The following is a 27,121-nucleotide window of genomic DNA, read 5'->3' as shown; positions in this document are numbered from 1 at the left end:
TATATCATTATTAAATTGTTTCAGATATGTAAATAATTTCTTCCTTTTCTGTGCTGAATTCAACCCATTCACATTCCAAGATAAACACTTAAACGTCATCTTCATCTTTCTGGAGCAAAGAGCAGAATAATCGAATGTCATCCGAAAGCTTCGATCTTGCTCCCCCCATGGCTCCAGTCTCTTGTGCAGTACTCTTAACTGCCATCTTGTCTTGTCTTTCCTGTTGTTGTTGTTGCTTTTGTTTAAGTAACTTAGATTGAGCTCGAGTTATACGTTGATCCTTAACTTCAATCATCCGAACCGGGTCCAAGATTGGAGAAGATTCCAGCAAAGGCTCATCCAGAAAACCTCCTTCTGCGCCTTACATTTCCTCTAATTCCTGCTTAGACTGTTCTTGCAGTTCTCGTTGAGGTTGCTTCTCATCACTCTCCTTAATCTCCAAAACTGTAGATGTACGTGGGGATGGTGTTCTTTCCTTAAGAATAGTGGTGTAAAAGTGCTCTGCCTTCTCCACGGTATTCAAACGATATCTTTCTCCCTTGTATCTGAAAATTATACCAACTGGGGCATCCCACCGAAATGGTATCTGTAGATTTTGCAATTCCTTAACAAGAAAGCCAAATTCTTTTCTAGTTTTCAGCATTTTAGGAGGTAATTCTTTATAAATTCCAATTCGTGAGCCCCCCACTTGCACAGAAGTGTAAAAGGATTTTTGCAGGATGTCATTTCTTATTTCTCTATCTGTAAAATATATGACCACATCTCTGGGCAATTGTCTTTGTCTGGCCACCCAAGAATTCACTCTGTAAATTTTATCTATTTTGTGAAAAACCACATCAGGATTAACTTGTAGAATCTTGGCCAGGGCCTCAGAACAAACCTGTCTCAAATCCTGTCTTTCCTCTTCTCGAATTCCTCGAAGCCGTATGGCAAACTCCATTGCCCTGAATTGTACCATCACAATCTCATTTTCAACTCTTTGCATTTTATTGTCAACATCAGCAATTTTATAATCATTGTCTTTCATCTTAACATTAACTTCTGATTTAAGTTCTTCAACTTTAGAATCAACTTTCATAATAAATTCTGCCAGGCCAGACGCCACTTCTGATATTTTTTTGGTCACCTTATTTTGATTCTGTTTCACCATATCTTTAACTTCATTAATTTCCTGCATAAATTCCTGATGTGATTTTTGAAGTTTATCATCTATCTCCTGTTGAGATTTTTGAAATTTATCATCCAAAGTTTTGGAAATAAATTCTTTTAAATCTCCCACATCAAAATCTTTTTTCTGAGTCTGTATCTGTTGTGCTGGGGGAGGCTGTGCTTTATGTGTGGGAGATCCACCTCCTGTTGCCTTCGCTTCCTGCTTCTTTGAGGCCATCCTGCCACGTAGGCTGGTTTTACTAAAAAGGGAAGTTCTTCTTCCTCTCCCACCTCCACAAAGACTTCTGAAAAAGTCCCCCAGATTTAATCAAATAAGAACCAAAGTAAAGCAAAGTCCAGTATTGAAAAAGGAGAAATTTCTCTCTTATTTCTCTTGTTGCAAGCGAAGCAACTTCGTAGCAGTTTAGAAACTTTGTAACAAAGCAAGATGAGTTCAGCAATCCACACTCGCCAGCTCGTTAACGCTAAGGCTAAGCGCCATGTTTTTACAGTTCACTTTCACTCATCCGCATTTTTTCACTCAGATTAGAAAGCCAAGAAAACTCTAATACTTGCGATTCCGAGTTTCAGGGTTCAAGTAACAGTGTGCTGCTTATTAAGGCTGGTTCCTTTTCTTTCAGTTTGAAGTTTCCTGTAGCCGGCTTGTTCTGCAGAAGCAGACTTGTCCCACGCCGCCCGGAGTTCCAGCAGGTTGAATGGGAGCCGCTCCTGTTCCCTCCCCAGAAACTATTCCCTGGGGGGGTTGCAGGGGCTCAACCTGTCCCCTGCGATCTCTCTTCAAAAATCCTAGAGATTTTTGAAGTTTTCGAGCCGCTTCTTTGTCGCGAAGCGGCTCTACAAGCGGCGGGGCTGGCGGAGCTTCAAAAGGCACCGCCGCCGCCGAAGACAAGGAAACCGGAAGTCCCAGAACATACAAGAAAATTTAAAATAGTACATATTATTCTCCACAGATTTGAAATTTGAATTTTTAAGACTGAAACTACTTTAAATGAATTTTACCTTGAATAATTCTTTCTTCAGTCACCTCTTTTTCAGTCACTTCCACAGGATGCCCATCAATTATTTTTGTGTATTTTTTAATTTTAGGCTCTATAAGAAAACATTTTTAAATGGTTAATGGCAAGATCAATGCAATTTACTGGACTACTTTTGGATTTTTAGACAGTGGGAAAAGTGTTAGAAATAGTTAATTCAAATGTTTTCATTAGATTATAGAGATACCTCGAAAAAAAATAAGAGCATGCCAGTTTTGCCAAGACTATATATTTTCAAACTAAAAATTGCTATTTTTTTTTTTTTAAAAATCTGAATAAAAATATTTAGCTATTTTAAAATATATATTGAATGTTTTTGCTTGTTGGCTTACAGTTTTATTGAGAGCTTTGAATAACAAAAATATGTTTCTTGATTATTCTGCAGTTGAAAACATTGATTGAATCACTAAGAAATTATTAGAATTGGCAAATTGTTATTGCTACATTGCATCTTAGATCTACAGTTCAATATTTTTAGCATGCAGAGTGAAAAATGATTTCTTTTATTTGCATTAATAAAAAAAGAAATGAAAATTAAAACATTTAATTTCCTGATGCAATATATATAATTAAAACATGCTAAAAGCAAATCTATAGCTGCAAGACTCAGTCTTCCGACTTGTATCTAAACTTTGGAATTGGTATTTGGAACTCTTTTCCAAATCCTTCTAGTTAGTACTGCCCAGACCACGAAATATATTCACCTCCATGAATCACTTTAGTTATTGTCTCTCCTTCCCTGACCAGCTTAAATTCTGGCTCCCCTTCAATCACTTTGGTGAACTTTGTAATGAATGGCACTGCAAAGCATTGTTAAAACATCATGAAATGTGTTATGAAAGTGACACATGAAAATTTTATGTAAGTTTCAAAATATCTCAGAGAAAAATACTCTTGAAAACATAATATCTAGAAATCAACTGCAAAGCCAGTTCTAAAGCTTCTGAATTTGGCAGAGCATATTCAGAACAATATAGTCTTACCATAATCAGAGTGTAGCATTAAACTGATTTAAATGCTTTGACTGAGTTTTCAAGTTGGGTGGCCAGATTTAAAATATGAAAAATTGTTGACATACTGTATACTTTAACCTATATTGATATTTATTTATTTTGATATAATGCATATTATAGAAGCAAAAATATCATACATGTTTGCATACATGGACAGCAGATTCAGAAATTTGCAGCTCTTTGACATAACCATAACAAATCATAATTCCCATTTGCCATTTTGATCTTTAAAATTATTTGTTTGTCATTTTTTAAAAGCCATCTCAAATGTTCAAGCAACTTTTTAAACAATAAACATACAGAAAATAATAATGAACAACAACAACAAAATACTATATAATTATTATTTTAGAGAAGGAAGTTGCCCCCATTTTGGTTTCTGTTGCTTTTTGGGTAAGCATGGCTCAGATGATGGAGTGATATCACCACTAAACACACTATCTCTTCTGTCTCCAATCTCAAATTAAATATAGGAATTCTGCTGAAAAATATAGATTGATCCTTCCTACGTTGTTTTTCTGTAGTTCCAAGTAAATTTATAGATTTTGTAAAGGTTTTCATTAAAACATAATTGATTATAGGAACAAACTGTTGCTGAAAGTTATTCCAGTATTACATGCTATTTCCAAGAGAGATACTTGGAGAGATTGCTCTTTGTTCTCTTTCACACAGTTTACCTTCAATCTCCTTTCGAATTGTGGAACCACCAACTACCGTTGTAATCTTTTTAATATCTGTGGGAAGAAATAATTAGTTCACTTATGATTTTTGCCTCTTAAACACACACAGTAATTTAATCTAATTAATTCTGCTAGGATTTTATCTTCCTTTATTCATAGTAGTTGTAAAATCTATTGAATCTTTCCATACAAATATGTTTAAAATACATGGCATATTGAAAACATACATAAGAAGAAAAAATATGGTATCAGAGTTTTGTTTGAAATGTCCATTATGCCCTTTCTCAGCTTAAACTCTAGGAAAAAAATAAATTATTTCTTTTCGACATGTGATCAGAATGTGGCAAACACATTTCCACATTTGATTTGAGGTTTGCACCCTCTCTGATAGATGTTCTCCGTAACTTAGCTTTGACAACTTTTATCAGTCTCCAGCCTTCCCTTTTTAGGAAAAGTGGATGAGAAGATGACAATGGCTCAATTCAGAGTCCTAGAAGAAATGGATTATCTGTATTTCTGCCAGTCAAGATTTAGACGCAGCCATATATCTTCATCAGGACATTAATGAGGAAGCATGCATCTCTTTGACCTATCAGGTGACTGGCAACCATGGCATCTTGTAAATTGTCTAGAAGAGCTGGAAGTTGGAGCTCTGTTCTTCTGCTCCTTTGAATAAAGAATTCTAGTCTGCAATATTTTTATTTATTAATTAATTATTAAGAAAATTTATATGGCCAGCTAATTCACTCATGGTGATTTAATTGTGGGTTATAAGGGAGTACTATAAGGCATGGTTTCTCCAATGCAGATCACCATAAGACCCAATGCTCTTCCCCATGTTATTTAGTATCTATATGAAGCCAATGAAATAATTCTGGCAGATTAGGATGGAATGTCATCAATATATAGATAATATCCAATTATGCATTGCTACTTCAGGCCTGTTTATTGTAGAAGTTAAGGCTAGAAACCAGGAAACCATGAGATATAGTCCCACTTTAGGCATGAACCCATGAAAAGATTCAATGAGTATATGGAAACTATTAAGTCTAGATGGGTTGGGGGAAAAAACTACACTGAATCCCTCAAAGACCAAGTGGTTTTGGTTTTGTTGTTGTTGTTTTTTTGTCAATAAACTGCCAGGAACTTCAGAAACTCAAGATAGATTGCACTTCATATGAAGAAATTGGTTCATGGTTAAGGAATCTTCCTGGATTCACATCAATTGCTTAAAGCAGCATGTTTAGACAATGGCTGGGTCCTGAGTCATCTTTGGCTGCTGTGCCCATTACAATTAATATATATTTAGATATTTGGGGAAATAATTATATACAATCCAAGCAGTTGTTGAAACCCAACATCTGACAGCAATAAATATATTTTAATGTCTGAACCTTGTGAAAACAAATCAAATATTTACCAACTGAAAGTATACACTGAATTAAGCCATATTGTTGCACAGATTTAACAAGCTTGGGTAATTATGTTAAGAGGTTATCCAAAATAATAAGCTTATTTTTAGTGCCTACATGATCCACATTAAATATTATTCTTCTGATGAAAGGGTAGTTAAGTCATCAATAAATCTTGAATTGAATTGAACTGAATAATTTATTTGGCCAAATGTGATTAGATTTAAGGATTCTGTCTCTGGTGCAGAAGCTCTGAGTGTACATGCAAAGCTACAGAATAATGATAATCTGAATAATAATAGCATGTGGCAGTTCACTTACTGATGGGACAATTCCATCATAGCCGTGTAATACCACTACAAAAGTCACTAGATTGGTTATTAGTAGGCTTTCAGGTCCAATACAAATTCTCCCAAGACCCACCTTTCCTAGGTTGAATCTGCCATTCTAATAATAACAGAACAAGAATATCTGCTTAGAGTCTCCCCTTTGTTTGAGATGAGATATGCCTTCTCTGTTGTGGTTTCTATATTTTGGATCTCTTTGCTTCAGAAGGTTCACACCAGTGATGGGTTGCCCCCGATTCAGACCGGTTCACAAGAACTGGTAGTAAAACCAGCAGGAGGCCCCGCCCACCACCCTGGATGTTATCATTGGCAATCTGCGCATGTGCACAAGGCGAGCATGTGTGCATGATCCCGTTGCAAACCGGTAGTAAAGGTAAGTAGAACCCACCTCTGGTTCACACAGCTCTCTCCCTTCTGGCATTTCATAAAATTATTAAAACAACACTATTCTATCATACTTTTAAGATGGGTTAAATGTTTTTAGCCACCATCTGAGGTATTTCAGTTAATTATATGTCTTTCTTTTCATTTTGTATTTTTACTTTGTTGTATGCTGCCCAGAGTCTATGGTTTGGAGAAAGTTATAAAAACTGTTGAATAAATAAAATCTTTGTATATAAAGTAGAGGACTGTTGTTGACTCATCAGCAGTGGTATTCTAAGCAATGATTTAAAAAAACCTCCAATATTAATCATATCCTGGGGTAAAGTCAGATTACTAGGCTGGCAACCAACGATATGTTGGCTGCATAAAGGAATAATTACTACTATTTTCTGTGCTTATTTCAGCTGTATTAGTATTCCAAATGTGGTCTTACCAGTGCAGTATAAACTGGTACTAGCACTTCATGTGTTCTTGATACTACCCCTCTGTTTCCAGCTGACTAACTGATCAAGGTTAAGAGCCTCATAACAAAGTCTGCAAACAAATAATCTGTTTTATTAAGGTATTATGGATTCAACTCAAATTATCTAAAGATCTACAGTAGTTTTGAAAGAACTCCTTGGGAGCTAAAAGCATTCCAATGAGACACAACTAGCATTGTATATTATAAAACAAGCTCTGTTTCATCCCATGATAACCATCCAGGAGTGTAAGATGCACTTGTGAATCTTCACTGGCTTCATCGTAATTCATTTGAGTTTTGTCTTCAGATTATCACAAATCTATTATTATTATTATTATTATTATTATTATTATTATTATTATTATTATTTAATCTTTAGTGAGATTCACAGCCTTTGAGGCTGGTTAATAGCTCAGCAGCTCGAGTCCTAACCAAGGACCTAGGAACTGTTAAGGTATCGTCGAGGATGTAAGCTGTTCTGAGTAAGGTGATTTTTTGTAGAGTTAAAATGTTCAAGTCCGGCAAATTTAGAATTTCTAAATAGCGGGGTAGCCCTTTGGGTATTGCTCCAAGGGCTCCAATTACAATTGGGACAACACACAATTTCTTTTTCCACAGTTGCTCAACTTCAATTTGCAAGTCCCGGTACTTTGTGATTTTTTCTTGCTGCTTATCTTCAATCCGTGCATCACCAGGTATTGCAATGTCAATGAACCATACTTTTTTCTTTTCAACTATTGTTATGTCAGGTGTGTTGTTGTTGTTGTTGTTGTTGTTGTTGTTGTTGTTGTTGTTGTTGTTGTTATTATTATTATTATTATTATTATTATTATTATTATTATTATTATTTAGTTCAAAACTAAAGGAATTAGGGCCACATCATCCCTCCTTAGCCCATCTTTTTCTACACAGTTAGAAATAAAGTCAGGATAGTTTGTAGCAAATACAAGATCACTGTGATGTTGCATATACAGCATAGCATGACTAAAACTGCCTCAAACATTCAAAATTCGCACATCTTCAAGTTGCCAAGGCTGAGAAACATTGCCCTTATCTAAACTGCTAAATGATTTTCAATGCCTGTAATTATTTACAATTGAATATTTTAGCTTTTAAACTACTTACTGTAAAATGTTAGTGGAATTTCTTTAAATGTGCTACCATGGATAAACTGTGGGGGAAAAAAATTAAGGTTCAATCAAATCACGTGTGTTTATAAGAAACAAGAAAATGAAAACTGCTGAGTTACAGTGCATTAAGTGGGCCAATTCTATTACACAAAAAGCTTAATGAAAATCTGAAAATAAACAAAGTAAAAAAATCATGAAGAGAATGGCTTCTGGAAGTTTTTCAAAGTCCTTAATAGTAGCTCTATTCTGGATCATATACTCAGAGACTTAAGGAATGGTGCAATCAACAATATTCTGAGCTACTGAATGATTTTCTCTACTGTAGGGATGCATAACTCCCAGCTAGTCCATTTCTGAACCCTATTTTTCTTTTAATAGCTTTCAATAAGGGTGGGTGGGCCGTGGGTTGGTTGGTTGGGTAGACAGACACTGGACTACTGAAATCTAGGAGAAAAAAAATCAGCTCAGTGGCCAAGTGGCTGTAGAATGACATAGAATGAAGAAGCAGTTGTGTCCTTCTGCATACAAACTCTGTCACAACAGCTTTCTTCTTTTATATAGCATTTTGATCTCCCAAGAGACTTATATTTTTGTGTAAGAAAAGAACAAAACTAATAGTCCAATATCCTGGCTGAGTTGTTACTGGCAAGTTTTCCTTCTCGTTGCAATCCACAAGGAAGAAGCAGAAATAATTCTGAATATAAAGAAGAGAAAGGGGCTCTTTTTTGACAGGGAATTATTTAAAATACTATGTCAACACATACACGCCAATCAGTAGTCCTGAGTAAATATATTGGTATTAATGATAAGATTTATGAGGGTGGAGGTTCATTCTCTGAGCTTGTGGGTTAGTTTCTGAATGTTTTGTTACCAGGCTAGGTAGCTTGGTAACAAAACATTCAGAAAGTAACCCACAAGCTTGGAGAACGAACCTCCACCCTCATCCTATACCTGAGCTATCAATATTCACCACCATCAATGAGATTTATCTCTAAGTAAATATGTCTAAGATTAGAGTAATCATAGGTTGGGAAGTAAATGCCAATTATATTCATTTTATTGTGAAATATAAATAATATAGATTTACAGAATCATCTTTTAAGAGAAAAACTCCTTAAAACTGGTGCTTTTTCACAGCAAAGAAGAAAAAATGCTTTTAAATAGTATGAAAGAGGAGGTTGGGGGGGTTGTTTCCTTTTATTTATTAATTTTCTTTCTTTTGACAGGACTATCACTGTCCCAGGAAATTTCTGATCCTATGGAAAAAAACCCTTATCATAACTAACTGTCCATTGGAGCATTAAAAGGACATGGATAAAATGGAATGGAATTCTCTGTATCCTAACCATACCCCCCACTTTTCTAGAAAGTTCTTTTTCCTAGGTGATGTTGAGTAGGAATGGAAAAGAATCCAGGATGTCCATCAATCATTGCTCTAAAATTGCTTGGTATTAAATCTCCAAGGGCAACTGTAGCTCCCAACTGCATTACAGAGGTAAAATAAAGCTTAGCTATGTGAGAAGCATAATTTATGTTGACATTTTTCAATGACAGGAAAAATGCTCATTAACATAGCCATGACGAAGAGTGATTATCTATGTCAGACTTGAATTCATGGCCATTAAATTGTTTGCAAAATAATGTTTTGTGACAGAAAAACTATAGACATATTCCCTGGATGGTAATTGATCTCCACATCTTATTTAAGACCCAATTCCCCTTAACTATTAGTACATATGGTCTAAATGTTGCTAAAATATTCTAAAATATTTTGCCTCTTGGTGAGATGGGTGGCATATAAATTTAATAATCATAATAAATAAAAGAAAGCGGTAATATGGTAGGTAGGTAGAGGTAATAAATATAGTCTGCATTCCTTCTACCGCAAAGCACAACCAAATAATCATACCTTGATCTGAATGTACTTAATCAGTTTTCTGAGAATTGCAAGGAGCTGATCATTTCCAACTGGCATATCTAAAACAAAATATATTTATTAAGTTAAATAAGGCATTTAAAAAAGTAGACCACAACCTACTTCTTGATAAGCTAAAAAACGTGGAATAGACAACATCACCACCAGATGAATTTATAGCTGTCTGAGAAACCATACACAACGAATAGTCCTTAATGGTACTACATCCATCAAGAGAAGTAAGCAGTGGGGTACCACAAGGCTCTATCTTATGCCAAGTACTCTTCAATATCTTCATAAATGACTTAGATGAGGAAATAGAAGGGGAACTCATCAAATTTGCAGGTGACAGTGAACTGTCAGGAATAGTGACAGTGAACTGAGCTTGTGAAGACAAGCTCAGGATCCAAAAAGATCTTGACAAAGTTGAACAGTGGGCTCTATCCAACAAAATGAAATTTAATGTGGGGAAAAGCAAGGTTTTACACCTGAGCAGGAAAAATCAAAAGTATAAGTACAGATTAGGCAAGACCTGGCTCAAAAACAGTAACTGTGTGAGGGACCTTGGAGTCCTAGAGGATGATCATTTGAATATGAGCCAGCAGTGTACAGCAGCAGCCAGAAAAGCCAATACAATCCTGGGTTGTATAAACAGAGGCATAGAATCAAGATCATGTGAAGTGTTAGTACCGTTTTAGTAAGACCACATCCAGAATATTGCAAACAATTTTGGTCACCATACTACAAAAGAGATGTTGAAACTTTGGAAAAAGTTCAGAGAAGAGCAACTAAGATGATCAAAGTCCTGGAGACTAAAACATATGAAGAACAGCTGCAGGATTTGGATTTGGCTAGTCTAAAGAAAAGAAGAATTAGAGGTGACATGATAGCAGTATTCCAGTATTTGAGGGGTTGCAACAAAGAAGTAGGGTTGCCAGGTCTGCTACCGGTTCCAGGCGGTGGGGATCGAAATATCTTTATTAGGACCAACCAATATAGCACAAAAATTGTGGATATTTTTTCCCAATCATTTCAATATATTGTCAATATGGATCATATTGCTGCCTCCAAACTTCCTATACTGACCATATGGACTGTAAGCAAGAATCAAATTGTCACTGGTGTCTGGCATTTATTACAATATCCCTGCTTTCTCAAATTTCCTATTCAGTTTAACTTGTGCAGAGTGAATGATGAAACATAATATTAGACATTGCATCACATTAAGTAAGATCTTAATTTCTTACTGGAAGTTGTTTCAAAAGCATAGCCAACCATAGGTCCCTTCCACCCAGTCCATTCTTACTCTTCAACAATTGCACACAAATACTATATTTATTTTTCTATGATGATGTGAACCTGTGAGAAAAATCAGTATTTCGCATAGCCAGTATATCTCATGAATACATTGTAATAATTCTTAAATTACCTGCAGGATACAGAAGCTTGTCTATGACATGAATTACACCATTAGTTGCCATGAGATCAGATTCTGTTGATTTCAGTTCATTTACCAGAAGAGTATCATTTATCTAAGCAATAATCAACAAAAATTAAAAAAAAATTATCCACAATTAGTGAAAGAAATATTTCCATCTCTAATATTAAAGAAATTTGGAGATTTAGGTAAATTTAAAGAAGCTGGTAAATTTTAATCAACAGTAATGCATAGTTTTTGCAAGGGTACTCCTCATTGTCAGTTTGGATATGTAATGGTCAGTGAATAACTATAAAAAAAGGTAAGGGTCTTTTTAAAAAGAGCTATAACTACTTACCATTTTCAAATATAGTTTGCCACCTTGGATAGTTTTAAGAATGCTAGTCACACCAGGTTCAATTCCATTTGCAATGAAAACTCCTTGTATCAAATGATAAAGCAAAATATTCCTAAGAGCATTTTGGTCTCCTGGTGAAAAAATGCAAAACATATGGGCACTGGTTATCCTACTTCAATGAATAAGTGCTACAAAGAATTTACTTTCCTTCAACCAACACACTCCTATATCCATACTCTGGGTGTGTTTTTTTTTATTCCAAGTGAATCAAAACCTGAATTTAAGACAAAATAATTAGCAATGAGATTTTATATCTTGATTGCAATGGAAATCTAAACAATAATAATAGTATATCCAATTCATCTTACAATTCCACAGAGAACACAGAGATTTTCAATTTGGATTTGCAACTGGATTTTATACACTATGGGAGAGTTGCAAGAACTCCTGCTGTTGACATTTTTGAAAAAACAGGAAGAAAAACATAAATTTTAAAACAAAATAAAGCAAATTTGCAATTTCTTTGCAAATAAATCATTTATTGAGATCTGACATATAATTCACAAGCGAGAACAAGCCAAAAATAACTCATATACCAGAAAGAACAAGGATCTTAATATCACAGGATGACACAAGAATGGAAAATGCTTATTCAAGTAAGGTAGGATAATACTATATGTGTGTGGGGGGATGGGGGTTGAAAGGGAAGGTTAGGAAGGAAATCATAAAGTGGTGATTTATGTATTTTTGAATCCTACCCCCTACCCCATACAGAAATCCAAACTAAATCAACCACAGCAGCTAGTTGTTGAAAACATTCAATAGCTAGAATTAGCTAAAAACATATTCAGTGATGGTGAGACTACCAAAATCTCTCTCTCTCTCTCTACCTCCCTCCCTCCCTCTCTCTCTCTTCCTCTCCCCACTCCCTCCAGTCTGGAAAGATTTATTCTTGAGACATCCCTAGAGATTTTTGAAATTTCAATATATTTGTGTATTGTGTATTCAATACATTTGTGTATATGGCCTATTATGGAATTTTCCAAATACCAATGAAAGTCTGATTGGTGTGTCCTTTTTTTCCCTTTTCCAAAATACATGAGCAAAATCCTTCATTATCCTAAAATACAGTTCATTTGATCCTGGAAATATAAATGTATTCATAATAAATACATAATTAGGTATTGCCTGACAATAACTCTTGTCTTCAATTTATTCTATTCTACATAGTTGCCAAGTGAAACCATATTACTCTTGATATATAAGAATAAACCAAAAGAGATGGATAGCACTGTTAGCATTTTTTTTTTTATTTTGACTGAATAGATAATGTACTTTCCTTCTTCCTATTATTTCCAACATAACTAATATGTTGAAGATTTTTTTGTTCTAGTTGTTAGCTTTTTGACACCACCTCTACAGTATCTGTGTATTTTTCTTTGGTGACCTGTCTCAATTTCTATCTCTTATATGTATTCTTCAGATCTTTACCAAGCTATTTTGGGCAGCTATTTTAAAAAATTTTGTTAACCTCTTCTTTGAGAAATTATTTATGATTGTTATTACTATTACTTTTTTAAATATAAGTCTATATATACTGCTCAAAAAAATAAAGGGAACACAAGCAGAACACATCCGAGATCTGAATGAATAAAATAGCCTTATTAAATACTTGTTCTTTACATACAGTAGTTTATATACTGCTCAAACAACTAAAGGGAACACAAAACTACTGTATGTAACGAACAAAGTATTTAATAAGGCTATTTCATTTATTCAGATTTCGGATGTCTTCTGCTTGTGTTCCCTTTATTTTTTTGAGCAGTGTATAATTGTATAGAATATAAGTCTATACAGTATTGAACTTCTGCCATGGATTCATATAATAATTGCTGCAATACCCCACTCTCTTTGAAATTTAATAGACATACAGTACATATTGACTTCCAGACTGTTATGGTCACCTTTCAACACTGAGTATTGGTCAGCATCAACTCAAAGATAACATTGTCAGTAAGACACAAGGAATCTCCTGGTCACTTAAGAGAGCAAGAGGCAGAATATATTGCCAAAGCAACAACCATATACCTATAAGGTATAAAAAAACCAAACAAAAACAAATATGAATTCTATATAATTAAATAGTGCCGACTTGTTTTTATATTTTCATCAACTCTGGACAAAAAGGGTAGCACACAAATCAGATAGATGATAGATAGATAGATAGATAGATAGATAGATAGATAGATAGATAGATAGATAGATAGATAGGAAGGAGACAGGGAGGGAGGGAGGGAGAGAATGAGAATACCTGTCATGGAATCACACTTTGTTTTATTTGGGAGGAAGCTTTTGGCTCACCTAGAGGAAGGGAATGGCCATTTTTTTTAAAAAAAAAATCAAAGTTTAATATAACGTTAAATATAAAGACCATTTTAAAAAACCCAAAAAACCAAAATGACCAAGAGAAATCACATTGCAATTCACATAGTGCAAAAGAGGAAATGAAACAATTCATTCCAGGGAATGCCCTTATTTATCTTTTTATGACTTACTTATCAGGATCTCTTTCTCCTGTTCAGTCAAGCCTCTGAAAGCATCATTTGTTGGAATAAAGAAAGTCCAATCACCAGGCTGGGACAGAACCTCTTCTAAGCCTGCAGCTTCCACAAGACTAAGGAAAGTGCTGGGAATGAAAACAATACCAAAATAATATATCTCTCAGTATTGTCACTTGACAGAATATTAAAATGAAATTGTATATAGAAAGAAGAATGCACAATATTCCCAATATCAAAACCATTTTTATTTTGTATTCAGTTTCAACCACTTAGTTCTGCTTGTTATGATGTGCCCAAATAGCAATGATAGAGGGACAAAACTGTAAATTCGAGGACTAGTCACAAAGCTGATTTCCCCTCCCCCCCAATTGTCATAACTTCAAACAATCAATAAATAGGCAGTTGATAAGTGACAACTACCCATATTCTAAAGTCTTGGAAGACCTCCAAGGTACTTTCCAACTCTGTTATTCTGTTATTCTTGGAGCAGGTCTACTATATTCTTGTAGTTGGGTGCTTTTGCAGTCTTCAGCTTGAGCTATGGAATTCCTGTAGAAAAACTCTAGACAGGTGAATAGTAGAGAGGCAGGGGATAAAAATGGACTTGAACTCATTGAATTGGATTACTATAGCTAGACACCAACTGTCTTTCAATTTTTTTTTAAAAAAAGGAGAGGAATAATCCCTAAAAGGAACAGATTATTCTAAGGATAATGGATATCAGAAAACTAAAATCATGGCATTTGCCAAAAGACCAAAGAGCCATTCTTGGAACATAGATGACCACAAAATTAAGCACATCTCCTGATTCAAATACCTGAGGGTAGTCCAACCTTCTGCTGATAGTAAGAAAGCCATAACTGTGCTGCACCACCATAAAGGTTGCAGAAAATGCACTAGTTGCTTATCTGCCTTTCTTAAATATTCTAAAACAAAAGGTGACCACTATATGCCTGCCACACTCAAATTATTCAAAGTCAAGCCAATAACATGTTCTTTATGGTTTCCCAACTGAGCCCCTTCTCCAATTTTTATTATTAGAACCTACACAATCCAAATTTCTAAGATTAGCCCTTCATGTTCTAAAATGTGTTTCTAATGCCATCTGCAAATAGAAACAGACCTCATGAAAGTGAAAGATAGTGTGTAGAAGACCGTACTCAGCCATTTGCTCAGACTTTTTTTCCCCCTTGGTCTTCTCCAATTAACTGTGAGTGATCCACATGGAAAAAGGTAGTGGCAACTACAACAGAATAACAGAGTTGGAAGGGATTTCGGAGGTCTTCTAGTTCAAACCCCTGCTCAAGCTGGAGAACCATTTGAAACAAGTGGCTGTCCAGTCTCTTCTTAAAAGCCTCCAGTGATGGAGCACCCACAAACTCTGAAGGCAAACCATTCCACTAGTTAATTGTTTTCACTGTCAGGAAATTTTAATCCTTGGACTTCTCGCCAGGTCTTCTTATCAGCATAGTATAGTATATGATCTTTCCAAAGGGTTCATTAAGCAGCATGTAGCAGACACAGATTACCAAATTGGATGTAGCCAGGATTCCAACATTTATTGTCAGTGAATCCTGTAGATAATCTGCCTCCCCTATGGCATAACTAACTTTGAAGTACCTAAACAGGAGGACCTTTATTCTGGCACAAAGTCATGACCTCCCCTCAGGTATCTTTGAAGACTGATACACCAAGTTTCCTTATTTGGAGAGGTAATGCCCCTATAATCTGAACGCACATAAATAACAGGATACCTCTCAATTCTATACTTTTAGATACCAACCCTGCTTGTAAGGTCCTGCCTTGCCGGTCTTCTCAAGAAAGCAAAACTCTTGAAATGAAAGCCATTTTATTGGAAGATTGTGATAGCACGAGATCTAAGCAGGAATTAAGTTTTCCTGCTTGAAACATTACATTAAAACATTGCAGACAGAGCCTCTCCCAAATTCCAATACATCATTGAGCCAATCCCAGAGTGTGAAGATGTTATGGGAAATATAGGCTGAGAAGGCGATAAATGCTGGTCTCTAAGGCAACACTGCTGCTCTTCTCTGGAGACGAGATAAGGCAGCTGGCTCAAGGCATATTCCATTTCCCCTCCCAAGGTTCCGAAAGTTATAGCAAAGCAAAGCAAGGAATAGAAACAGAAACCCCATAAAGAGATTCCCCCCAAGCCTCCCCCCTCCCACCAGAATGACAGCGTTCCTATAGGAATCTATGGGACCTGACACTGCTACAATATACGTTGTTGCCTGGTTCTGCATAGCAGTGCTTAAAATTGGTCATACTATGACCTGTGCCATAAATTAGACTTAATTTTGAGCATCTACTTTGTCATGCTAGACAGCTCTGTAATTTGATATAGACTTAGATTAAATACTAACTTTGGTCTATGACCACAATAAGGAATTGCTTTTATTTGACTAAGGCAAATGTCCCTACCAAGAACAAAACTTTGTTTTTCTCAATCCTCTTCTGGAGCATCTCTAAATTGTGCTGGTGTATTCCTAAACCAGTGTAGGATAATGTATTTCTGGAACAATACATACCATATTTTTCGGAGTATAAGACGCACCGGAGTATAAGACGCACCTACCTTTTTTTTTTTTAAAGTTTTTTTTTATATTTTTTAGACAAACACACATACAAACATACAATGTATTTTCTTAGAACAGAGTATTTGGCTGGTTCACAAATTTAAACAGTGTTTAGTCATTTCAATTAAATTTACAATTTCTATATTTCCTTTTTGCCATATTTATTCCTCATCTATTTTTTTAAAAAACGAATATTACCCTTCATCCTCATCTCTAATCTTAATCAAATTCAATTTTTCCCTTCTATTCTATATTATACCCCTTCCCATTGTCTTCTATTTTTATATCTTTCCTCACATTGGTTAATTGTAATATTACAATTGTTTAATACAAATTCAACATTTTAATATAAATCAATTAGTTATATACAGTAACTATCTTTTTTTGTATATTAATCAATATGAACATGAATATTCCAATTATTTCCATGCAATCCAATTTCTTACAAATCAATTAATTATATTTACCAATAATAATAAACCAAATAATTTCCCCTCTTATGTTACTCATTTTTACATCTTAAACTCTCCCAATAACCCACATAGTTTTGCCCATATAATCCTCCAAATCACAACTTAATCATTTCTACTTTCATCACAATATATAATTAAAAATATTTCAATCATTACAATTTCCCTAATTAAATTTAAAAATGTTCTAGCTTTTTATCCAAGCTACAATTTAATCCTTTTTTTACTTTCACCACCATATACCATTAAAGGTATTTCTGTTACAGTTTATACTTATTCATATTTCTAAAAAAAAATTAAAAAAATAAAAACTTATCATTGTCTAGATTTCAAAAATACAAAGACAAATATTCCAATTATTATTCATTTCATTTTTACAATCATGATTTCCCATTTATTTCTTACTACTATTCATATTTCAATTCTAAATATGTATAACATATTTCTCTTTCATTTCTTTTTCTTTTTCTCCCTTCCCATTTTTATTTTTGCCTTTTTCATTCTCCTTTTTTTCTTTTGTGTTTAAAATCTTGAACTCTCCTCTTTTGCCCTAAATTTCCCATTGTTTGTACCTACCTTTTTTGGTGAGGAAAAAGAAGAAAAAGAAATCTCCCTGTTTCTCTGCCTAATTTTGCCTCACTGCAGCAAACAGCAAACAGCCTGCTTTACTTTCAGTTTCGTTTTCAGCATAGCTTGATTAGCACAAGGAAAAAAAAATCTGCTCCAGCAATTTAGCTCTTTGCAGCAAGAGCAGAGCCCTGCGCAAAACAGCTGAGAGCAAATCAGCTGAGAGTCGGGAAGCGATCTAATCAACTTGTGCTAATTAATCTATACTGAAGCTGAAAGGAGCTGTTTTTTCTTGCTGTTTGCTTGCAAGGAGGTAACTGCTGCGAGGCACAGGCCAAAGGGTGGGGGCCAGTGGGTGGGCAGGGGTACATTTGGTGTATAAGACTCACCTAAATTTTCATCCCCTTTTGGGGGGGTAAAAAGGTACGTCTTATACTCCAAAAAATATGGTAATCTTTGTAATTATATAGTAATATCTACTAACATTTGTAATGTTAAATATGAAAAGCATTATTGTATAGCTTCACATTTTTGGTACTTCCTAATAGTTAAAAATTCTTACTATACCTGAATCGTTTGTCAGATCGCAATACTTCATGCAGAGTTCTTTCTGCAGGTTTGATTATTTGCCTAAAAATATGGATAAATCCATTTCTTCCCTCTTTGCTTCCTCGAATCATGCATGAATTTTCAATACACACAGCCTAGCAATACAAAAGACAAACAGCATATGAGCTAAATCTCATTGGAAAATACATAAAAACATTTTGCATGGAAATGTTTCATGTAGCGTAAATTATTATCCAAGCATTGTGGATAATTATTGTGCAATTGTGCAAGCAATCTGCTAAAATAAATATAACATTTTCTTTGATGGCTTAATAAAAGGCACCATGAAAATAACATCATAGTGATTTTAGTAACCTTTCCAAAAATGGTGATTCAGGCCCAAGCATAAGAACTTTAATCTCTAAAGAATTATGTTATATTTAAGTAACTCCACAGAAACTAAATCTTTAGAATCTTACTAAGGCTGTTGAATCCAGAATCATATATTTTCTTTATTAAATAAATATTGTATTTCAAGAGTGAACTTGAAATCCTAGTACCCTGTTTCCCAAAAATAAGACTTCCCCGATAATAAGCCCAATTGGGCTTTTGAGCGCATGTGCTAAAATAAGCCTCCCCCCGAAAATAAACCCTCCCTGAAAATATTTAAACACAGAGCTGGAAAACAGGTAAGATGGCAAGAGGAGCCTCATCATGCTCCACATGCCCCAAAATAATAAGACCTCCCTGAAAATAAGGCCAAGCTCTTATTTCAGTGTTCAAAAAAATATAAGTCAGGGCCTTATTTTTGGGGAAACATGGTACATGAAGGCAGGCTGCCTTCAATCTTTCAAATGAAGCTTATTTCCAAGAAATACTGTACCATACTATACTGTTTACGTATATATTACTCACATACTTTTGTCCCAAAAGTTACATTATTTCAGAAATTTATTCTCTGAAAAAATTACCTTTAGAAACAAAACAAGCACATTTTGTTCCTAAGTGTCTTAGTGTTCTGACCCAGCCTTAGCAGAAGCAAGAAAGAGACTCCTTGTCACGAAAAAACCCTCTTTATTTACCTCTTGTGAATTAATTGCATTCACCCACTGAAAAGTCCAGGCAATAGTCCTTCAAAGAGTTAACTGCAGTAACAGACCTTATCAGTTCCTTGAGATAATTGCAAGGCTGTGAGCTCCAAGCCGAAAGGCTGCAAATTAAGTTCTGGGAAGCAGTCTTTGTGGCATGAAACACAATGAGCAAAATCTTCAGAAATACAAACTGTTGTCTCCTATGACAACCACCCCTCTTTCCTTCTATTTATTCTCCAGCCAAGGAGGGGCCATTCAGCGTCTGTCAGGTATGCTTCCTTCAGTATCCAGGAAAGAAAACCCCAAACTCAAGCATTTTGAAGAATTTAGTACTTTTACTGAATATGAAATGATAGCAACCCAGGTAAAGCTGGAAGTGAGCAAAACGTGTGAAATAGCATCTACTAAGCTTCTCCCCCCCCCCCGTGTCCATTGGTCATCAGCCAATCCAAAGGTCTCCCAAAGGTCAGGTGGCAACACGTCTGGCAGCGTCATTCATCAGGAATGTAGGGCAGTTGGTCAGCCATCCCCTTTTGAAGATTCACTTTCGTTTCTCACGAAGACCCATCCTACAAAGAAAAAAAAACACCTCCTGCTCCCTTCCCCCCCCCCTTTGCTCCATAACTAATCCCTCCCCATTTCTTATGGCAGCTGAAGCAGGCAAGCTGAGGCTGACATTCGGCCCCCCTTGCAGAAGAGACGTTAGTTCTAAATAAAAGGAAAGAAAAGAGAGAGAAACAGAATATATACAATAATTATGGTTTATCTGGGTATTTGGTATAAAATTGTTGTACTTTCTTGGGAGCTCAGACATCTCGTTTATTCACCCATTCAGCCTGAGATAAAGGAAAATGTTTCCAGGCAATCAGATATTGGACTTTACCATGGTGTTTTCTAGAGTCCAAGATTTCCTTAACTTCAAAATGTTGCTCCCCCTCTATGAGAATGGGAATTGGAGGGGTGCTTTGATCAGCCCTTAGGGGAGATGAGTGTTCAGGTTTTAATAAACTAACATGAAATACAGGATGTATTCGTCTCAAGGTTTTTGGCAATTCCAATTCAACTGTTACTGGATTAATCAGTCTAATCACACGGAATGGTCCTACATACTTAGGCCCCAGCTTTTTGGACTTCTGGGTGGTTTGTAAGTATTTGGTAGACAAATAGATTTTGTCCCCCACTTTATAAATATGAGCTGGGGACCTTTTCTTATCGGCTTGCGCCTTATGAGCCCGGTGTGCCTCATCTAATGCCTTCCGAGTCACTGCCCAGGTGCTCTTTAATTGTTCAATCCAATCCATCAAGGAGGGATTTTGGAGATCATCTTGTGGTAGCTCAGGAATGGGTACAAAATCCTGGCCCGATGCGACCTTAAAAGGGGTGAATCTGGTGCTACTGTGTACAGAATTGTTATATGCCACTTCTGCAAATGGCAACAAGTCTACCCAATTGTCTTTCTGGTAATTTACGTAACACCTAGGGTATTGTTCGAGCACCCCATTGGTTCTTTCACAGGCCCCATTTGTCTGAGGGTGGTGACTGGAACTTAACCCCTGTGCGGAGCCTATCAATTTCAAAAACTCCTTCCAGAAACTAGAAGTAAATTGCACACCCCTGTCAGAAATTATTCTTTTCGGAGATCCATGTAGTAGGTAAATCTGCCGAATAAACAGTTTTGCGAGGGTTTTTGCTGAAGGGATCTTTGAGCAAGGGATGAAATGTACTTGTTTGGAAAACAAATCAATTACTACCCAAATGACAGTGCAGCCCTCACTGTCTGGTAAGTCCACAATAAAATCCATAGATATTTCCTTCCATGGGGCGTTCGGTCTAGCCACACTTTGCAGTAATCCAGGGGATTTTCCTGGAGGTCTTTTAGCCAAGGCACATACTGGACAGCTAGCCACGTATGCCTCTATGTCCTTTTTAAGTGCAGGCCACCAAAATTGTCTCTTAACAAGATGTAGAGTCTTGACAAACGCAAAGTGTCCTGCGGCCTTGGCATCATGAGCATATTTCAATACGGTTGTTCTTAATGTGGCTGAAACATACAATTTCGATCCAACCCAAGGTAGTCCATCGCGAAGTGTGCATTCATTCGAGTGGGCCTTAAACCACTCGTCAGTTTTTAGCGCTTCTCGTAATTTTTCGAGCAAATCCCCAGAGAGTTCTGGTTCGGCTTTACTCTGCGCTCTGGTAGTGACAGGTGTTGCCAATTGCGTTAAGGGGATCATTGGTTGAACCACTTCCTTTTTTATGCTGTTGTACTGTGGCAATCTGGAAAGTGCGTCCGCCATGAAATTTTTTCCACCAGGAAGGTAACGTAAAGTGAAATTGAAACGCTTGAAGTGTTGGGCCCAGCGTGCCTGTTTTGGTGATAGTTTGCATGGTGTTTTTAATGCTTCTAGATTCTTATGATCAGTCCACACCTCAAAAGGGTGTTTTGCCCCTTCTAAAAATTGTCTCCATGTTAATAGCGCCCATCTAACTGCAAACGCTTCTTTCTCCCACATGGCCCATCTCCTTTCCGTGGCTGATAGTTTACGGGATGTGTAAGCACAGGGTCGTAATATCCCGTTCTCATTCTTTTGCAAGAGTATTGCTCCTACAGTGACTTCGCTAGCATCAGCTTGTACTACAAAAGGTTGTTCCATGTCGGGGTGTTTGAGCACAGGTTCAGCTGCAAACAGTCGTTTCAGTTTCGAAAGCAGCTTGACAGTCCATAGTCCATTCTAGTGGTTTCGAGGGTTTGGGTTTTACTTCCCCTTTGGTTTTTAGCAAGTCTGTAATTGGCAGTGCGATTTTTGCAAAAGAGGGGATAAATTGTCTATAAAAATTGGCGAACCCTAAGAAACTCTGTAACTGTTTACGGGTGCGTGGTGTGGCCCATTCAATCACTGCCCGGATCTTTTCCGGGTCCATCTCTATTCCCTCATGCGATATACGATATCCAAGATAGTCGATTTTGTCTTGGTGGAATTCACATTTAGAAAGTTTGGCATAGAGTTCAGCTGCTCTGAGTTTATTCAAGACCGCTCGAACCAGTCTTACATGGTTGGCCATGTTGTCAGAATAAATTAGAATATCGTCCAAATAGACCAACACCCCCTTATATAGGTGCTCATGCAGCACTTCGTTGATCAACTGCATGAATACAGCCGGGGCTCCCTGTAGTCCAAAAGGGAGTACTCTAAACTGGAAACATCCCAGTGGGCAATTAAATGCTGTCTTCCATTCATCTCCCTCCTTTATTCTCACTCGGTAGTATGCCTCTCTTAAATCAAGCTTGGTAAAAAAATTTCCCTTCCCTAAATGGGCTAACATGTCCTTCATGAGTGGGAGGGGATAGACATTTTCTACGCAAATGGCGTTCATGTTTCTATAATCAACTACTAATCTGAAGGATCCATCTTTCTTTTCGCGGAACATTACTGGCGCTGCCACCTTGGGTTTGGCTCGTTCGATGAATCCCCGTTCTAAGTTTTTGTCAATAAAATTTCGCAATTCCCCCAATTCTCGAGGTGTCATGGGGTAAATTTTTGGTTTGGGAAGCTTCACCCCAGGGAGTATTTCAATGGTGCAGTCAGTGGCCCTGTGGGGAGGCAGAGCATCCGATGCTTTTTCGCTAAACACTTCCTTGAGGTCCCAATATTCCTTTGGAATTTTCTCCTCTCCCTCAATATAATTAATGGCTACTGCCGCCCTTTCTGGTTTTATGTCGTCCCTCGGGGGGGGGGGGGCTTCCTTTCCCGGAGTTGGTTCTGCCGTGCGGATGCGTAGGACCCCCGTTTTCCAATTTATTCGTGGGTTCCATTTGCGAAGCCAGGGCAGTCCTAGAATGAGGGGTCTTTCCATACCAGGGGCTACAATAAATCTGAGATTCTCTACATGATTCCCCAACTGCAGTTCAAGGGGTTCAGTCATAAAGCTAGCTGGGCCCCCTCCTGCAATCGATCCGTCTAATTGACAAAATGCAATGGGTCTTTTTAAAGTTTTTAGTCTCAGTTCCATCTCCTCCACTACTTTGGGGCTAATTATGCACCTAGTGCATCCCGAGTCCAACAGGGCTAACAATTGCGCGTGAGCCCCTGTGGAGGGCACCCTTATTTCTACGGGGATGAGTAAGGGTGCTTCCGTGCGACTCACCCTATCGTCGGTGTCGGAGTCGGAGTCCGTCTCGCTGTCGTCTTCGTTGGTTGGAGTTCCCAACTCACCCTGGTTTCGGGGAGTGAACTCAACGACTTCTCCTTTCAGGGAGGTGCCGCGGGTTTTGGCGGGTATTTTGTCGCCTTTCTTTTGGCCGGCCCCGGAAACTTTTGGCGGTGGCTTGGAGAAACATTCGGCAGCCCGGTGACCGTCTTTCCCACATTTGAAACAGGTGAAGAGCTTTGACTTGGGTTTGAATTCGGTCTTCCCGCCAGCCATCTTGGGTGCCCCCTTACAGTGGAAAGAGGATGACTGGTCCCCCATCCGCCTTCCTCGGAGTTCGCTCCATCTCAGCTCGATCTCTAGGTCCTCAGCTACTATGTACCATCTATCCAAATCATCGGGGACCCCCATGCTTCTGCAGTCTCGATATATCTCTTCATTCAATCCATCCTTGAAACTCTCCAAAAGAGCCATTTCTGACCAGCCTGTCATATAGGGTGCCAGTTCACGAAACTCTTGGATATACTCTGCTACCGGCCTCCGGCCCTGCTGAATGCTCTTCATTCTGAGTCTCGCCTTTCGTTCAGCTAAATGGTCTTCAAAACGCCTCCTAAGGTCCTTCATGAACTGGTTGTAATTTCTCAGCAAGAGGGAGTTGTTATTGTGGAGAACCACCATCCATTCAGCAGCTACTCCCTCTAGGGCATTCGCGACGCTTCTGACTTTTGCCGCCTCTGTTTCGTAGTCCTCCCCCCAATCCTGCATGTGGTTCCACACTTGGGTCAGGAAAAATCCCAAGGCTTTAGGATTTCCATCAAACTTCCCAGGAAGGGGGGGGGATTTTTGGCTTTTTACGTCTGCGGGGGGGGGGGGGCCCTGCAAGGCTGGGGTTCTCTGGCCGGCTGCATCTCTCCCTCGAGCTGCCGAAGCCTGGTATGTTCCCTCCTCAAACTCTTCCTCTCCCCCGCAGGCTGTCTCTTCTGGCTCCCCTCTGGGGCCTGCTTCCCCCTTCTCCACAGGAATTTCAAAAGACTCACGGTTTTTTCTCCTTTCTTCTACATCACGGATAAGCTGCAAGGCTTGGTCTATCATGAGACGTTCCTTCTGCTGTTGCATCCACACTGCCTCCTTTTTACGGGGTCTGGAAGTCGTCACTCCCCGGGGGTCCTCCCCCCAGTCCGGCAGTCTCCCCACTCCTTTGGACCATCTAGCTTCCTCCGGCTCCAAACGGAGTTTTTCCAACCATTCTGCAGTTTATCTTTCCGACTGGAGGGCGGTTGAACTCGCTGCCCCCATCTTCTCTTCTCCATCACTCCCTCGATCTGACATATTTTGGATTTACAGTCCCCTCGGTTTTTGTCCGGGATGACTGGTTGTGATTTCCAGCTTAATGTCAGGTATGCTTCCTTCAGTATCCAGGAAAGAAAACCCCAAACTCAAGCATTTTGAAGAATTTAGTACTTTTACTGAATATGAAATGATAGCAACCCAGGTAAAGCTGGAAGTGAGCAAAACGCACGAAATAGCATCTACTAAGCTTCTCCCCCCCCCATGTCCATTGGTCATCAGCCAATCCAAAGGTCTCCCAAAGGTCAGGTGGCAACACGTCTGGCAGCGTCATTCATCAGGAATGTAGGGCAGTTGGTCAGCCGTCCCCTTTTGAAGATTCACTTTCGTTTCTCACAAAGACCCATCCTACAAAGAAAAAAAAACACCTCCTGCTCCCTTCCCCCCCCTTTGCTCCATAACTAATCCCTCCCCGTTTCTTATGGCAGCTGAAGCAGGCAAGCTGAGGCTGACAGCGTCCATGTGTGCTTTGCTTCCCGAGTCAACTCCTTGTCCTCCGTTGTTCACCTCTGCTAACTGCTCTGTGCATATGTGCATCTGGAACAGGCCCCAGATGTTCTTCTTCCTCACTCATATAAGCCTTCAAGGGCAGCTGCCTCTCCGGTGGCTGGGAAATGTTGGACAGCCCTGGCTCTATCTCTGTGTCCAACGTAGAGCATCCATCAGAGCCTTCCCCAGACTCCAGAACTCGCCCAAGTTCCTCCCCGACCTCCTCATCATCTGAGTCTGCCACCAGCTCTGCTGGCAGCTGGCAGGCCACAACACTTAAGACCAGATTCTGCTCATCTTGAAATCAGTGTCAATCCAAATATCCAATTAAAATAAGATCATAAATTGAGCAGAACATGATATTGAGTTTAGATACTGGATTTTGTGCTGATAAAATTCCAAATTGAATAAATGCATCAATACTCTACTTTCATTTCCAAAGCTGGAAAATTGCTCCCATAATACACATCAGGAAATGTATTCCAAACAACAACAAAAAGATCAACTACAACATTTACACCCGCTTATTGCACAGACTGGTTAAGCATAAGGTTGCTGGAAAGTAGATCAAATTGAAATTTGGTTACCCAGTCAGTTCCATTATCTTATAGTACTATCCCAGCTGAGTTTATTCATATTTTCTCTGTATGTTCAAATAAGTTACTCTCCGGGCTATATGGCATAACCATATCCTTTGACTGAAGCAGGACCTACAAAATTAAAATTTTACCATCTTTTACTATAATAATTTTTTGAAATCTTTAATTTTACTTACTGTTCGATATATAAATACTCTTAGCTTCTTTCCTCCTAGTGTTTCCAAGAATTGTCCATTGTAGAGATCATTCAAGCCAACTTTCACTTTCAAAATGTGATTCTGTAGAATCAGTTTAAGGATTCTCTGATCCATATTTAAAGTATCATCTAACAATTTTTTAAAAACATAAAATCTATATTAAATTTTTTGTGGAATTTAACATATGCAAAGCATGACATTAACTTTAAATGCAGTGAAAATGCTATCTACACATAGTCATAATTTGGGGTTCAGCTTCTCACATCAATTTTAACATGCCATCCTTAACATACCTTAATTGCAGGTACATGATCACCAAATGTCTTCATAAAATCACAGAAAAGGGCATTCACAGCATTGAAACAAATCCCCTGTTCATTGCAGGATTCCAAATTAAATATTCATGACAAATGGCCATCTAGTCTCTTGTTGAAACACCCAGTGCACAGGAAATATTCTCACAGGACATTTTACAGCCCAAGCAGCTTCATCTGCCAAAATCTAAAGCCTGCCTCCCTTACCATCCCCTTTCTCCTTCTCTCCCTCCCACAAGTTTTGATCACTCTGAGAAAAAAAAAATTAAGTTCAAACTAGTGTTTCAAGTAAACGTACATACTGGCTCTCCATAATCACAATTACACTGGGGAATTCCAACTGATGTCACGGCGAGATCGGACATGAGGAGCGGGTCACCACACTCCCATGCTGAGTTCTCCCCATTGGAGGACTCCAAAGGGAGCTAAAACCACCCTGTAGGGGTGGTGAAGAAAAGTGGGGTGCCCTGCAGGTCATGGAGAGCAGCAACTCTCCTGCTTGACCCAGGGTTTCTTCCTTCTCATCCACAACGAGGAGAAGAAGTAGCCATCATGGCTGCCATGAAGCTGGGACAGCTGAAGCAATAAAGAAATCTGCAGGAGCAGTGTAGATGAACAGTGACTGAAGCTGGGTGAGAAGAGTTTAGACCCTAACCTTAAAAGAAAAAAAGAGGAAAATCCAGGAAAAGAGACTCTGAGAATTATTTCTTAAAGTGGTGAACAACCATAGAGAGAAAAATCCTAGACCTGAAAGAAAGGAACTAAGAGGAGAAAAGCTAAAGACCTTTTAGGAAGTTGGATTTTTAAACTGGGTAGGCATTTTGGAAAGACATTATAAAATGCTGGAACTATCTACTTGAATAGCCAA

General features: G+C 37.9%; 1 protein-coding gene across 1 annotated transcript in view; it reads right to left on the bottom strand.

Moving 5' to 3' along the window:
- POSTN (periostin) overlaps positions 1-27,121 on the bottom strand; it is a 79,603-nt gene that overhangs the window by 13,620 nt on the left and 38,862 nt on the right. The window contains exons 10-19 of the mRNA XM_070935298.1: positions 25,919-26,067; positions 18,086-18,222; positions 13,879-14,009; positions 11,324-11,454; positions 10,978-11,080; positions 9,543-9,610; positions 7,629-7,674; positions 3,895-3,951; positions 2,909-3,004; positions 2,170-2,259 (exon numbers count right to left, since the gene is read on the bottom strand). Coding sequence (XP_070791399.1) covers positions 2,170-2,259; positions 2,909-3,004; positions 3,895-3,951; positions 7,629-7,674; positions 9,543-9,610; positions 10,978-11,080; positions 11,324-11,454; positions 13,879-14,009; positions 18,086-18,222; positions 25,919-26,067 — 1,008 coding nt within the window. The remainder of the gene's footprint in view (positions 1-2,169; positions 2,260-2,908; positions 3,005-3,894; positions 3,952-7,628; positions 7,675-9,542; positions 9,611-10,977; positions 11,081-11,323; positions 11,455-13,878; positions 14,010-18,085; positions 18,223-25,918; positions 26,068-27,121) is intronic.

This window comes from Pituophis catenifer, unplaced genomic scaffold (assembly GCF_029215685.1).
Source record: "Pituophis catenifer annectens isolate HBS135680 unplaced genomic scaffold, rPitCat1.0.hap2 SCAF_2, whole genome shotgun sequence".
Classification (NCBI taxonomy): domain Eukaryota; kingdom Metazoa; phylum Chordata; class Lepidosauria; order Squamata; family Colubridae; genus Pituophis; species Pituophis catenifer.
This window is presented reverse-complemented; position numbering and strand designations above follow the sequence as displayed.